We start from the raw sequence: 13,847 nt of genomic DNA, 5'->3' as shown, positions 1-13,847 counted from the left end.
CCTTTACCTTTACCTTTAGGAGGACTTTATCCAAATGGTGGTGTAGTAAATTTCGTCAAACCGTGCCACCATGTTTAAGGCAACTTTAATGCTCAGAGCAGTGGCCACTGGGAACCCACAAAAGTGGAACCCCCAGCCCCATTAATTACACAGGTTTATACAGAGACATTCCCTCCATATGGTGGGGAGGGCCAGGGGTGCTGTAGCCCTGGGCACATGATTTTGAGGGGGCGCAAGCCAGGCTACCCCACACATGGATCCCCGCCCTGCCTGCCGCCAGGGGTCCCTGGGCCCTGAGGCCTGGTCTGGCCTTGCTGCTGGGCCCTCCAGCCCCCTCTCTGAACAGCCACCCAGACAGCGTTGGAGTGATTCTCCTAACGATGTCATTGCACACACTCTGCTGACACCTTCTCACATGTAGGCTCCCTATCAATGTGACCTATGGAAGAGTCATAGCTCAGCTGACAGAGCACCTGCCTTGCAAGCAGAAGGTTGCAGGTTCAATCCCTGCCAGCATCTCAAAGTAGTGAAAAAATGAACCTATACTGCCAATTCTCCTAGTAGACCAGTATGAAGTAAGCAGCACATAAGCGGCACACAAAACGCTACCAAACCATTCTACGTTATAAATCTTATATTAATAATCCAAAAATTGAGAGAACAAGGTACAAGATCTACTACAGAAGCCACAAACAGAAAACTCATTCAAATTGTGTCCAAAAGCAAGATTCAGTCTTTAAAGTTCCTTTAGCCAGGCTCCTGTAGATATCAACAAAGGTAAGTTTGATCAAACGAAGTGTCGGTGATGTTACGTTCAAGGGTTAGATAGCAACGAAGATAAGATATCAACGTTTGATCAAACTTACCTTTGTTGATATCTACAGGAGCCTGGCTAAAGGAACTTTAAAGACTGAATCTTCCTTTTGGACACAATTTGAATGAGTTTTCTGTTTGTGGCTTCTGTAGTAGAACTTGTACCTTGTTCTCTCAATTTTTGGATTATTAATAAAAGATTTAGAATGTAGAATGGTTTGTTAGCATCTCAAAGTGGGGCTAGGAGAGACTCCCTGTCTGAAACCCTTGAGAGCTATTGCCAGTGAGTGTAGACAATACTGCACTAGATGGACCAATAGTCTGACTCTGTATGAGGCAGCTTTCCATGTTCTACGGTAATCTATATACCCAAACAGGAAACTAAGGGCTCACCCACACTTCTGCTTGTCCCGCTGCTTTCCCCCAGGAAAACCCATTCTTTACCACTGAATTGGAACAAACATCAATCAGGTTTCCCCACAGATGAATGTTTGCTCCAATTCAGCTCCAAAGAGTGAGTTTCCCCAGGGAAAGTGGCGGAACAAGCGGAAAACTGCTTGGAACATGTGCTTTCTAGGCCAGGGACCAGAGGAAGTGTGGATGAACCCTAACACAGAAAGTCTAATTTCAGATGTTCTTTGGAACGCTGTCTCAAGGGGATGGCCATGGCTCAATGGTCGAGCATCTTTCTTGCAAGCAGAAGGTCCCAAGTGTTCACTCCTCAGTGGCATCTCCAGGCTCCCTGTCTGAAATCCTGGAGAGCCATTGCTGTCAGTCAGTGTAGACAATACTGAGCTAAATAGACCAAAAGCCTGAGCTGATACAAAGCAGATTCCTATGTTCTTGCTTATGCCTACGTCAATACGGCCACACACCACACCACACCACCTGCCAGCCACTTGATGTCACCAGTGGCACCAGACGATTGACACCTGCGGAGTTCAGTGGCGGTCACTGTGTGATTGGAGGTGACAGAAGCCTCCTCTGAAGATGGACTTTCTGTGCCATTGGCTGATTGGCGCTGGGAATGCACTTCCAGAGAGGCTCCCTGTGACCAATGACCAACTGGCATGACCAGTACCACCTTCTCCTTTGAATGCCCATCCCCTACTGTGCCCCTAGACTGGGAATGATGGCCTTGTCTCTGGTTGAATCCGCAGGTGGTGGCATCTCCAGCTACGTTGCAGACCCCTCAGCAGCTGGACGGAGCTTGCAGGCGTGTCTTGACCAGGCCCAGGATGATGTTCCGAAGGAGAGGCATGCAGCCACCCCTCTGTACCTGGGAGCCACGGCCGGCATGCGACTGCTCAAGTGAGAACTCCGTAGCCTAGCCTGGCGCCTCGGGGCATTTTTTCATGCTTCTATCACTGCCATGCCATCCTCATCACTGGTTGTCATGGCTGCAGCTCCCCAGGAACTGGCTTTCAGAGGTAGACTGCCTCTAAAGCTGGGGGCTCCAGGCAACCATCATGACTGGCTGCTCCTCCTCCCTTGAATTTGTCTAGTCTCTTTCTGAAGCCACCTAAGCCAGTGGTATCTTGTGGCAGTGAGTTCCATCGTTTGCTTGAACCTGCTGCCCATCAACTTAATTGGATGATCCTCAATTCTAGTATTACAAGGCGGGGGAGGAACTTCTCTCTCTCTCTCTCTCTCTCTCTCTCTCTCTCTCTCTCTCTCTCACACACACACACACACACACACACACACACACTTTTATAAACCCCACTTGGATCTTCCCACTATCTTAGAAACCGGTTTTCTGAGCCCCAAAGCTTTGGAGCTCTTCTTCACGGCATCAAAATTAGACTCCCTGAGGCAGCTGTTTCCTTCCTCTCTGGACAGGTCCTAGACCAAAAGGTGCCCAGCTGAGTAGCATCTCTGAGACACACACCACACACACACACACACACACACCTTTCATGCATTTTAACTTTTGAATATCACATGCATGCTTGTGTGTTTGCATGTGTGTTTAAAATTTGCAATCGTAACCCACTTTATTATTTTGGAGCATGATTTATCTCTGCCACATAGGATTACACATTTATTTTATTTATTTTGTTTCATAAAATTTATACCCCGCTTGATTGTAAAACACACACACACACACACACACACACACACACACACTGCAAAACAGTTCACAAAAAAAGAAAAATCAATAAAATTGTCAATAAGAAAAACAATTTAAGACTTTCGGAAAGTTAAAATAACAATAGAGTAAAAGCAAATCAAAACTTTGCACCAACTCTCTAAACATCTGGGTAGGCGTAGCTGTGCTTTCAGAAAAGCACAGTGAAAGTTCCTGCCAGATATCAAGAGGCAGGGAATTCCAAAGTGTAGGTGCTGCCACACTAAAAGATCCAATTGTTACATTTGCACACGTAGCTCTGATCACAATTTCTCATGCCCACAGTTTCTTTGAAGGGTGTTGACCATCACCAGTGCCCAGTGAGTAAGCTGTGTGCACATGAGCAATGAGTGTGTGTGCATTGGGGTTCTAACAGACCCCCAAAACGGTTAACAATATGCTTATGATAATATTTTATTCTCTTGTTAATTATGCTGTTTCGAAGGCTCATTTTATATTTGACTTCCTTTCGCTTTGAATCTTTTAGATTATATTTTAGTTTCCTGTTGCTTTGAATGTTGCTCTGAATGTTTGACTTTCTTCAGCGGTGTTTTATTCTGGATTGTTTTATTTGATGCTTCAGTGTGCTGAACGGCACTGAGGTCCCCCCCCCCCTTAAAAAATTTAAAACAGCATAGAAATGAAATGAATGAACAACAACATCAACAAGACAACACTGGCCATCCAGTTCAGTTTTGCCTGCTTTGCACTATTTGCTGTTAAGTAGGGAGAGATGCAGGTGGCGCTGTGGGTTAAACCACAGAGCCTAGGACTTGCCGATCAGAAGGTTGGCAGTTTGAATCCCCACGACGTGGTGAGCTCCCGTTGCTCGGTCCCTGCTCCTGCCCACCTAGCAGTTCAAAAGCACGTCAAAGTGCAAGTAGATAAATAGGTACCACTCTGGCGGGAAGGTAAATGGCATTTCTGTGCGCTGCTCTGGTTCGCCAGAAGCGGCTTAGTCATGCTGGCCACATGACCCGGAAGCTGTACGCCGGCTCCCTCGGCCAATAAAGTGAGATGAGCGCCAGAACCTCAGAGTCGTCCATGACTGGACCTAATGGTCAGGGGTCCCTTTACCTTTACCTAGGGGGAGTTGAAGGAAGGGCCTTAGTTCAGTGGTAGCATCTGCCCTGCAATCAGAAAGTTCTGGGTTCAATCCCTGTCATCTCCAGGTAGGGTTGTGGGACACCCCCTGCCTGAAACCCTGGACAGCTGCTGCCAGTTAGTGCAGACAGTACTGAGTGAGGTGGACCAATGGTTGGACTCAGTATAAGGCAGCTTCCTATGTTCCCATGAATCTAGCTGGCTGCTTGGGTCACTGGTGTCCAACTTCCAGCCTGATCTAAACAAATGTTCTTGTTTTTTGGGCAGTCTCACTGACCCCGAGGCTTCGGACAGGGTCCTTGCAGCTGTGAGCTCCACTATGAAGCAGTACCCCTTTGACTTCCGTGGAGCGAAGATCCTGAGCGGAGAGGATGAGGGTGTGTTTGGCTGGGTCACAGCTAACTACCTCCTGGAGAACTTCATCAAGGTAGAAGAGCCTTTCTTTCTTTCTTTCTTTCTTTCTTTCTTTCTTTGACCCCTTTTTACTATATTAAACATGAACTGAAGTCATTCACTGCCAGGTGTGGAACAGTGAGACAGTGGAACAGTGTGAGACAGTTCAGTTTCTGCCCCAAAGGCTTTGCATACAATGGTTAAAGCCGGAGAGGTTCCCTCTGGGTTCTGCTGGACTCCAACTCACATCAGCTCCTGCCTGCAGGCCCAGTGCTATGGGGTGAAGGGAGTTGGTCCACCAACATCTGCCAGGGCACAGGTTCCTCATAACTCACCATGCAGAGAAAAAAGCATGCCTTGTAGAAAGGATGAGCATTTGGGTGCTCTGGTAAACTAAGTCAAGAGCCACCAGGCCAGTTCTGTACTTTGAAGGCAGCTCCATTAAGATGACCATTCCTGTTCCTTTTAATTCAGTACGGATGGATTGGACAGTGGGTCCATCCCAAGAAGAAGACCGTAGGCGCCATGGACCTGGGAGGAGCTTCCACCCAAATCACCTTTGAGACACCACAGTTTATCGAGACACCTGCCAACGAGGTGATGCTGCGGCTGTACGGACAGACCTACAAGGTCTACACACACAGTTTCCTCTGCTATGGCAGGGACCAGATCCTGAAGAGGCTTCTGTCCAAGGTGCTGAAGGTAAGGGAGTAAGTAGGGTTGGAGGTGAGACATCTGGAGGCTGCCATCCTGGTTCAAAATTTCTGGACTTTCCTTCATTGGCTGTCTGCCAGGGATTCTTTAGTTGAGATTCCTGCATTGCAGGGGGTTGGACTGGGTGACTCTCGGAGACCCTTCCAACTCCACAATTCAATGATAGTACGAACTCCAGGGGACGCAGGTGGTACTGTAGTCTAAACCACAGAGCCTATGGCTTGCTGATCAGAAGGTCGGCGGTTTGAATCCCCGCGACGGGGTGAGCTCCTTTTGTTCAGTCCCAGCTCCTGCCCACCTAGCAGTTCAAAAGCACGTCAAGTGCAAGTAGATAAATAGGTACCGCTCTGGCGGGAAGGGAAACGGCGTTTCTGTGCGCTGCTCTGGTTTGCCAGAAGCGGCTTAGTCATGCTGGCCGCATGACCTGGAAGCTGTATGCGGACAAACACCAGCTCCCTCGGCCTATAGAGCGAGATGAGTGCCGCAGCCCCAGAGTCGTCCATGACTGGACCTAATGGTCAGGGGTACCTTTACCTTTACTTTTTACAAACTCCAGAGAATCCCAAAGGGCCTGGTGTTTTGTTGGTTGACTCAGACTGGTTATTTTCACCCACAACAGGCCGAAAGGTATGTTCTCCAGGTGAGCAACCCCTGCTGGCCCACAGGATACTGGAAGAACTTCACAGCGGCGACCATCTATGACTCACCATGCACCGAAGCGGAGAAGCCGACCAGCTACTTCCCCACCGCTATAGTCAACATGAGCGGCTCTGGAAATGCAGCCAAGTGCCAGCAGCACGTGGAGAGCCTCTTCCAGTTTACTCCGTGCCCCTATTCCCACTGCTCCTTTGACCAAGTCTTCCAGCCAAGTGTCACAGGGAACTTTATCGTGAGTAGCTCGAGGCGGTGGAATTTCATGGGAGAAGGGAGGCCTCCTTTGAGCCTTGGCTCAGATAGCAGGACCAGTATTCAGAATACACAAAGTACAGATGGAAAAGGGTGCCTCTGGGCATGTGTAGAGCACATCGCATTTGCCACCAATTAATCAGGGTCTTGCAAAGGATTTAAGGGGAAGGGCTGCGGCTTAGTCTTAGAGCGCTTGTTTTGCATGCAGCAGGTCTCAGGTTCAGTCCCTAGTGGGATCTCCAGGCAGGACTGGGAAAGACCCCTTGTCTGAAACCCTGGAGAACTGCTGCCACTCAGTGTAGGTGATGTTGCGCAAGATTAACTGGTCTGAATCGGTGTAAGGCATTTTCCTATTTTCCTTAGAGGAAGGGGGGACAGTGACCTGTCATAGTTCAGCCTTCAGCCCTCCACCCTGATCTGGCCAAAACTTCTATGACTACTCATATTTTTCCTAGTGTCTAATCTTCAAATTCTGTGAACCCGAACACTGTAGTTGTTAGATTAAACCATAGCTGCATGCTTTGCAGGGGGCCAACTTGAATAAAATATTTCAGAGGTGGGGGGAGTCCGCAGATAAACCCTGCTCCACGTAATAAATAACAAAATGCAGTGCACACACACCATTTGAATGGCAACCCCATCAACTTTGGGGGTGGGGGTGGCCCTCTCAAATATTTTATTGGGGGGCTGAAGGGACCTTGGCCCCTAGGAGTTGGCTCCTACGGTGCTTTGTTTTGTGTGTCTACTTTTATTGGTCTGTGACTGTATGAACAATTCATTCATTTGGATTTCTTAAATGAATACCTGCCTCTCTATTTTCTAGTTTCAGGGATTTTGTAAACTACTGCCCCCTACTGGGGAATGTTTGAATAACACCCCATTTCCCCCTTAACAATTTGGTATATTGTTTGCTTGCACCATTGGTCCATGTGGTGTGCACCTTTCCATCTGCTTGCAGGATTCTGACCTGTGGCCCATGGACCACTGGTAGGCCCCCGTAGACTTTTAATTATTAAATTTGGAAGGTGGGAAGAATACATGGGCAGAGAGGGGGTTATTTAAGTACATTTATAAAACATGCAGCATTATAAAACAAAAAGCATCTCAGTAAGACACCTCCATGAATCTTTTCTGTAGCCGTGGTAACATTTTGCCAAATTAGTCCCTTCCTTCTGGAAATGTTTTCCAAACTCTCTTCTGCATAAAATGCATTTAACTAGAAAACTTAATGGATTCTAGCATTTCCCAAAACTTACCATGACAGTTATTGGCTGTCAGGCCTATTTATGTAATGAAAACAACATTTTGCCATCCATATATTGGCAGCGGCCAACAGGTTTAAATAACAACCTCTGCTCGATTTGGATGTTTCAGCAACTTTGTGGCTGATTAAGCCAATAACTGGGTTGAAACGAATAAACAAAAAACACATTACAGTCTATTGCTCATGACAGTGGTCTAGCGGGGGGGGGGGAGAGAGAGCAGGGGGGCTGTGTCCCCAGGTGCAGAATCTTGGGGGGGGGAACCAGGTGCCCCCCTCATGTGCTTGGCGTGCGAGCACCTGGCTGCCAGGTGACCGGGGTTGCGTGAACACAGACAGGTGGCCGCTTCCATGCCAGGCAGGGATGGTGCAGAGGGTAAAGAGACCCTCCGTGTTGTGCCCCCATCTAGTGGTAGCAATGGTGAGGGCTGGGTAAGCAGGCTCCATCCCCTCCCGCCCCCCAGGCTCCCGCCCCCCAGGCTCTGTCAGACAGTACTACGACCCTGGCTCATGAGTCCTAACCTCAGCATACGACCACAAGATATTAAGTAAAACCAGGGCATTAGAAGAGTGTGCAGCCCATCTAGTGCAGCATGGTGTCCTCAAAGTGGCTGAGCAAAATAATCATAATATAATAATAATTTATTATTTATACCCCGCCCATCTGGCCGGGCTTCCCCAGCCACTCTGGGCAGCTTCCAACAAAACACTAAAATACCGTAATGCATCAAACATTAAAAGCTTCCCTAAAGAGGGCTGCCTTCAGATGTTCTCTAAAAGTCTGGTAGTTGTTGTTCTCTTTGACATCTGATGGGAGGGCGTTCCACAGGGTGGGTGCCACCACTGAGAAGGCCCTCTGCCTTTTTCCCTGTAACTTAAAAGTCTATTATGAGAAGCCCACTAGCGGGACCTGCGTGCAAGAGCCGTCTCCCCTTCTGTGCTTTCCAGCAACGTGTCATGGACTGGCTGGATGCAGAGAAGTGGTGAGAGGCAGGGGAAGAAGGCTCAAAGCCAGGGGATTGGTGTCAGGAGGACCCTGAGTGGTCAGAGGGAGAAGAGGGAGCAGACTGGGAGGAGGAGGTGTCAGAAGCAGAAGTGGGGACTGGGTTTGGTGAGAGGGAAGAGGCGGTGGCAGAGCACACATCAGACTCCAAGGCAGTAGCTGATGCCAGGGAGTCTCCCACTCCTGCTTTGGCCAGCAACCTTCCCCTCTGGTCTCCTAGAACACACAGAGAAATGCAATGTGCAGAGACACGGCTTGAGACTGTGTGGGAAATTTCCTGGAGAGGAGGAGTCCTAGTGGGCCCCTGGGAATGGGGGGGGGACTTCAGTCCTTGCAACTGCTTCATCAGGGCAAGACCTCCTAGAAAGCGTTGCTGAGACCACTGGGCTGGAGCTGTGGTCTGTCTCCTTGAATGAAGAATTAACTTCGCTGGTCTCATAGCATTTATGGTACTGTTGCTGACCTACACCTGACTCCGGCCCTGACACAACTGGTATTCAGAAGCATTTCTGCCTCTGACTGTGGAGTCAGAGCATAGTTATCATGGATAGGGGCCACTGATAGCCCTTCTCCTACATGAATTTGTCCTCCTTTAAGGCCATCCAAGTTGCAAACCAGCCGTGCCTCTGCTGGAGGGAGCTCCATGGTTTAGCTTGGTGCTATGTAAATAGGTCCTTTTTTTAAAAAAAATATGAAATTGATCATTATAATGACCAGGAAGTGCGATCAGTGGTATGCCACACCCTCCTCACCTTCTTCTTCTCCTTCCTCCTCCTCCTCCTCCTCCTCCTCCTCCTCCTCCTCAACAGGCCTTCTCTGCCTTCTTCTACACTGTGGACTTCATCCAGTCGCAAATGAAGAGACATGTGGCCACCCCAAGCGACCTGGAGGAGGCTGCTAACGAAATATGCAGCGCAACTTGGTCCGAGGTGGGTTTCCTCGTAAGGGGGGCTTTTCCAATGCAAACTGAAGCATGCACCAGACATTTAGGTCCTGGCGGTTTAAGAAGAAATCTGATATTTCAAAAGATTTCAGTTTCAGCTGTAGGGTAGCATGGTGTATAGTATAGATACATCCAACCTTCTTAGACCCAGGACCCAGTTTTACCAAAACATGCGTTTAGGGGACCCATATCTTAGTCTTTTATCTTATATTTCTGCTGTGATCCTCCTTGGATCAGGCTGTGACCCACTGGTAGGTCCCAGCCCACCAGTTGAAGACCAGTGGATAGTGTTGGGGCAGGATCCTGAGCTGCGAAGCTCACATTGAGTGACTCACTCTCTCACTCACTTAGCTTAACCTACTTCCCAGGGCTTTTGAGACAAAATGGTGTGTGGGTGTGGGTATGGGTATGGGGAAAGGCAGAGTGTAAGTGGAGCAAGGACCATACCTCTTGTGATTCCTTCATCACAGGGGGTTTGTCTCCATTCCACCTCTTCAATTCTGTGATTCTATGGTTGCTTTCCTTCAGGACCAGGAAAGAGGCAAAAACAGAGACAAAAGAAAGATACAGCCATGCAAAATTATGAAAAGGGCAGAGGGCTCTGCAATGCCCCTTTTTGGATGGCTGGAGATGTCCTGGAAGCTGGGAGGTTAATTCTGTGGGTGACATAACTGGGATTAGAAGACAGCTCTTAACACAGCAATGAGGGATCTTTTTCAGCCATTTCCTCACAGGAAACCCCCAGGCCAGTGAGTCTGGGATAGGAGAATGTGTTGAGCGGGAGGAGTACCCTGTGAGAGCCAGGAACAGCCTCCCCTCAGGCGGGACAGGACCCAAGAAGGTTGGGAGGGGGCAGTCAGAGTTGTGCTTTGCATTTGAGAAGAATATCAAGCCTTTTCTCTTCCCTCCTCTCTTCCTGCCATGCTTCTGTAAATCTAGCTTCTTGAGAAAGCACCAGGCCTAGAGAAGAGGCTTCCTGATTACTGTTCAGCGACCACCTTCATCTACCTCATTCTCACACGGGGCTACAAATTTGACAACAGCACCTTCCCCAACATCGCCTTCCAGAAAAAGGTAAGAACCTAAGCATTCCTACCTCTAATGATGCAGAGCAACCCATCCAAATTGGTGGCCATCACTTCCTCCTTCCTTCACCCTCCATAGTTTAACTAGGCACTGTGTGAAAAAGGACTTCCTTATATCGGTGCTGGATCTTCCAACTTTCAGGTTCATTGGATGTCCACGGGTTCTGGCGTTATGTGAGAGGAATAAAAGCTTTTCTCCATCCACTTCTATCATGTCCCCTCTTACTAGGCTTTCCTCTAAACTAAGGAGTCCTGGGCCACCATGCCATTAAAACCCTATGATCCCACTTTAAACAGTGCTGGCTTCCCCAAAAGAACCCCAGGAACTGTAGTTTGTTAAGGGTGCTGAGAGCTGTTAGGAGGCCCCTATTCCCCATCTCAGAGCTACAAGTCCCAGAGTGGAACTTGAAGGTGGTGGAACACTGGGAATTGCAGCTCTCTGAGGGAAATGGAAGGGTCTCCTAAAAACTTCCAGCACCCTTAATGAACTACAGCTCCCAAATAATTCTTTGGGAGAAACCAGCACTGTTTAAAGGAGTATTGTGCCTCTTTGAATATATGGTGTGAATGTGGCCCAAGTCTATAATACATACACAAAGCACATAATTTGAATTTAGATGTAGACCTAGGTAGAGAATGATCTATATTTAAATTAAACATGTTCATTCTGCTTCCTCCTAAGTTTATCTTTTGCTGCTTGCTATCTGTCTCAGATTCCAACCAACGTGTTTCAATAACCAATATGAGCCTCCCCACCCCCACCCCCCCAAAAAAACCCCAGTTGTGCTTTTGGTAACGTGTATTCTGCCTGCAAAAAAGCAGTTATGTTCTTAGCAACATGAATTCTTCTGGAACATGCAGAGCCCTGTTGTTTGATGCTGATGGAGGGAGTTTTGAGAGGGGACCTGCTGATCGCTGTGGTGCTCAAGTCAGGGAGCGCTTTGTAGTGGAAGTAGCCACAGGAGAAGCGTTGCCAGTTGTGTGAGTCTTTTTACAACAGTTTCTTTGTTCCTACATGCAGGCTGGCGACACATCCATCGGCTGGGCCCTGGGATACATGCTGAACCTCACCAACATGATTCCGGCCGAGGAGACCGGCTTCTGGAAGGCCACAGCGTACGGCCCCTGGGTTGGCGTGGTCCTCCTCTTCGTTGCCATCATCCTGGTCACTGTGGCAAGCATCTTCTGTCTGCTGAGATCCACCAGGGGACGGGGAATGATGTAAGGGGTTTATGTGAAGGTTTATGGTGGGGTTTATGTGAAGATGGCGGGTCTTCCTGGGCCACATCCAGTGTCCAGCCTGACCACACGGCTTGTTGGCTTGGATCCCCTGTGGAGATCAGAACCCATTCCTCACATGCCCCACACCCCAAACCACAACTACAGCCTAGAGGAAGAGGAGATGGAGACTGATGCTGGACAAAAGAACTGTTCATCTGAGGCTTGTGACGAAGCCCTTGTTTGCATCCAAGACTGCTGCAGTCTGAACCACCGACTTCCCTCATTTTCTTCCATTGTTGAAGAGCCAGTGAAAATCACAAGGAGTGGTTGTGGTTGTTCTTGTTTTCTTTTCATAAGGACTCCAGCTGAAAGCAAGGTTTTTCTGGACTTCCACCCACTCCTCTGCTCTGCTTGCATATCTGTTACTTATTGAAGCTCAGGGACTTATTGAATCTGCCACGAATGCTTTGTTCTTGGTGAGGCTCCAGCCCTGGGAAGAAATGTTGGGTGGGGGGAATGGGGAGAAAGCTCAACTTTTTGCATTACAAATAGACCAGTGTGGCTGAAATCTGGCACTGTGGATAAGCACCAGGTGTGGCACAAATTGCACCAGTGATGTGGGCACCTGTGGTTCTGCTTTCTTTGAGCTCCCCCAGGGCCACCTTACCATTGAGCAAAGCAAGGCAGCAGGTGTGGGGGGCTGAGAGGCAGCAGAGAGACCTGCGAGCAGCTCAGTGGTAGAGCCTTCTTTACATGCAGAAGGTTCAGTCCTTGGTTACACCTCCATATAGGACTGGGAATGTCCCCTGCCTGAACCCCTGCTGTCCATCAGTGTGGACAAGGCTGAGCTAAGTGGATCAGTGACCTGACTCAATAGAAGGTCGCCTTCTAAGTTATTGGCCTCTGAGCCAACTTGCTGCCCATGGGAGCTTTGGAGAATGCTGCCATGGTTGAAGTAAGATGGGACAGTCACTCTAGTCAACGATCCAGGAGTGGCTCGCTTGCCTTTTACCTCAGGCAGCAAAATGTCTGCCCCCACCTGACTTCTTAAAGCTTCTTATGGTGGTCTGCTAACATTGCATTCAAGAGTCTCATCCAAAATTAAACACCAAAGACAAATCTTGAATTTGAAGCCTACCCATAGTAGAGACTTCAAACTGGTTTAGTCTTCAGTCCTGAACAGTACTCACTTACCTGGGCATAAGCTCCACTGAACTTAGTGGGACTTGCTTCTGCGTAAATGAGGGTAGCAGGAATGCACCACTGATTTTTTAAAACAACTATTATTGTTATTGTTATTTGCTTGCTTTCCTGGGAACTCTGAACTGTGCAGATGGAGGTGAAAATGGGTTGAAGGTCTCTGAAGGAGGAGCTGCAATTCCAGGATAAGGAGATCACTATTTTTCTCATGAAAAATTGCTCTGCCAAATTCCAGGTGGGGCAGCTGGGAAATTGCATTTAAATATACTGTACTAACTTAATTTGAAATAATTTGATGAGGGGTGGAGAGAGAAAACATCTCCCCACCCCTTCACAACTTTTGGCTGTTTTTACATTAAATACGCCCCCACATGTGGCTCATTTATTCCAGGATCCTGGTCTCACCTTGGATAACTGGACCTTGGTGCAAAACAGGCAAGCTTGCATTGGTTTCTTCCCCACCCCAATACTCCTTAGCATATTCTGCACTCTTAAAACAAAATGCAGCTGTATGTGTGTGTGATATATTCCATCTGTTTTCTTTTTAAAGAAAAACACTGCACGTCTTAAAAAACACACACACAAATAAAAACATCTTATGCAGTGGCGTAGCGTGGGTTGTCAGCACCCAGGGCAAGGCAAGTAATTTGTGCCCCCTAACCCATGGATTTGCGCCCCCTAACCCTAACCCCCAGGTGTTGTGCCCGGTGCAGTCGGCCCCCCCTGCACCCCCCACGCTATGCCACTGGCGAGCGCCTCCTAAGCATGTGCAGAGCGCCTCCCTCCGCCCCCGCCACGCGGAGCTCAGCCTGTGCGTGGGCAGGCCCTTTGCCTCATGCGCGCTTGGCAATCCCCGGCACCTCTCCTCTCCTCTCTCTCCCTAGAGAAATGAAGCAGTGACCCGACAAGGAGTAGCGAAGGATGGGCGTGTTTCGTCCCTGATCCGGATGAGATCAAGGCACCGGCAACGGGAAGGAGGCGGGGGAGAAGCAGGAGCAGGCCAGCTGGGGCTGCTCCAGACCCCCCCCATCTCCCCCATCGCCGCTGGAGGGGTCATGGAGGCACTGAGCCCG

At 48.8% G+C, this 13,847-nt stretch overlaps 1 protein-coding gene across 1 annotated transcript in view; it reads left to right on the top strand.

Annotated features, from left to right (window-relative positions):
• ENTPD2 (ectonucleoside triphosphate diphosphohydrolase 2) overlaps positions 1–13,395 on the top strand; it is a 37,273-nt gene extending 23,878 nt beyond the window's left edge. Inside the window, exons 3-9 of the mRNA XM_083485933.1 lie at positions 1,974–2,124; positions 4,316–4,475; positions 4,916–5,143; positions 5,775–6,044; positions 9,135–9,254; positions 10,208–10,342; positions 11,375–13,395. Coding sequence (XP_083342059.1) covers positions 1,974–2,124; positions 4,316–4,475; positions 4,916–5,143; positions 5,775–6,044; positions 9,135–9,254; positions 10,208–10,342; positions 11,375–11,578 — 1,268 coding nt within the window. The 3' untranslated portion in view covers positions 11,579–13,395. The remainder of the gene's footprint in view (positions 1–1,973; positions 2,125–4,315; positions 4,476–4,915; positions 5,144–5,774; positions 6,045–9,134; positions 9,255–10,207; positions 10,343–11,374) is intronic.
• Positions 13,396–13,847: the final 452 nt, after the last annotated feature.

This window comes from Podarcis liolepis (assembly GCF_965112155.1).
Source record: "Podarcis liolepis genome assembly, chromosome: Z".
In the NCBI taxonomy this organism is placed as follows: Eukaryota; Metazoa; Chordata; class Lepidosauria; order Squamata; family Lacertidae; genus Podarcis; species Podarcis liolepis.
Note: the sequence above shows the minus strand (reverse complement) of the source record. Positions and strands in the feature narration are given on the sequence as shown.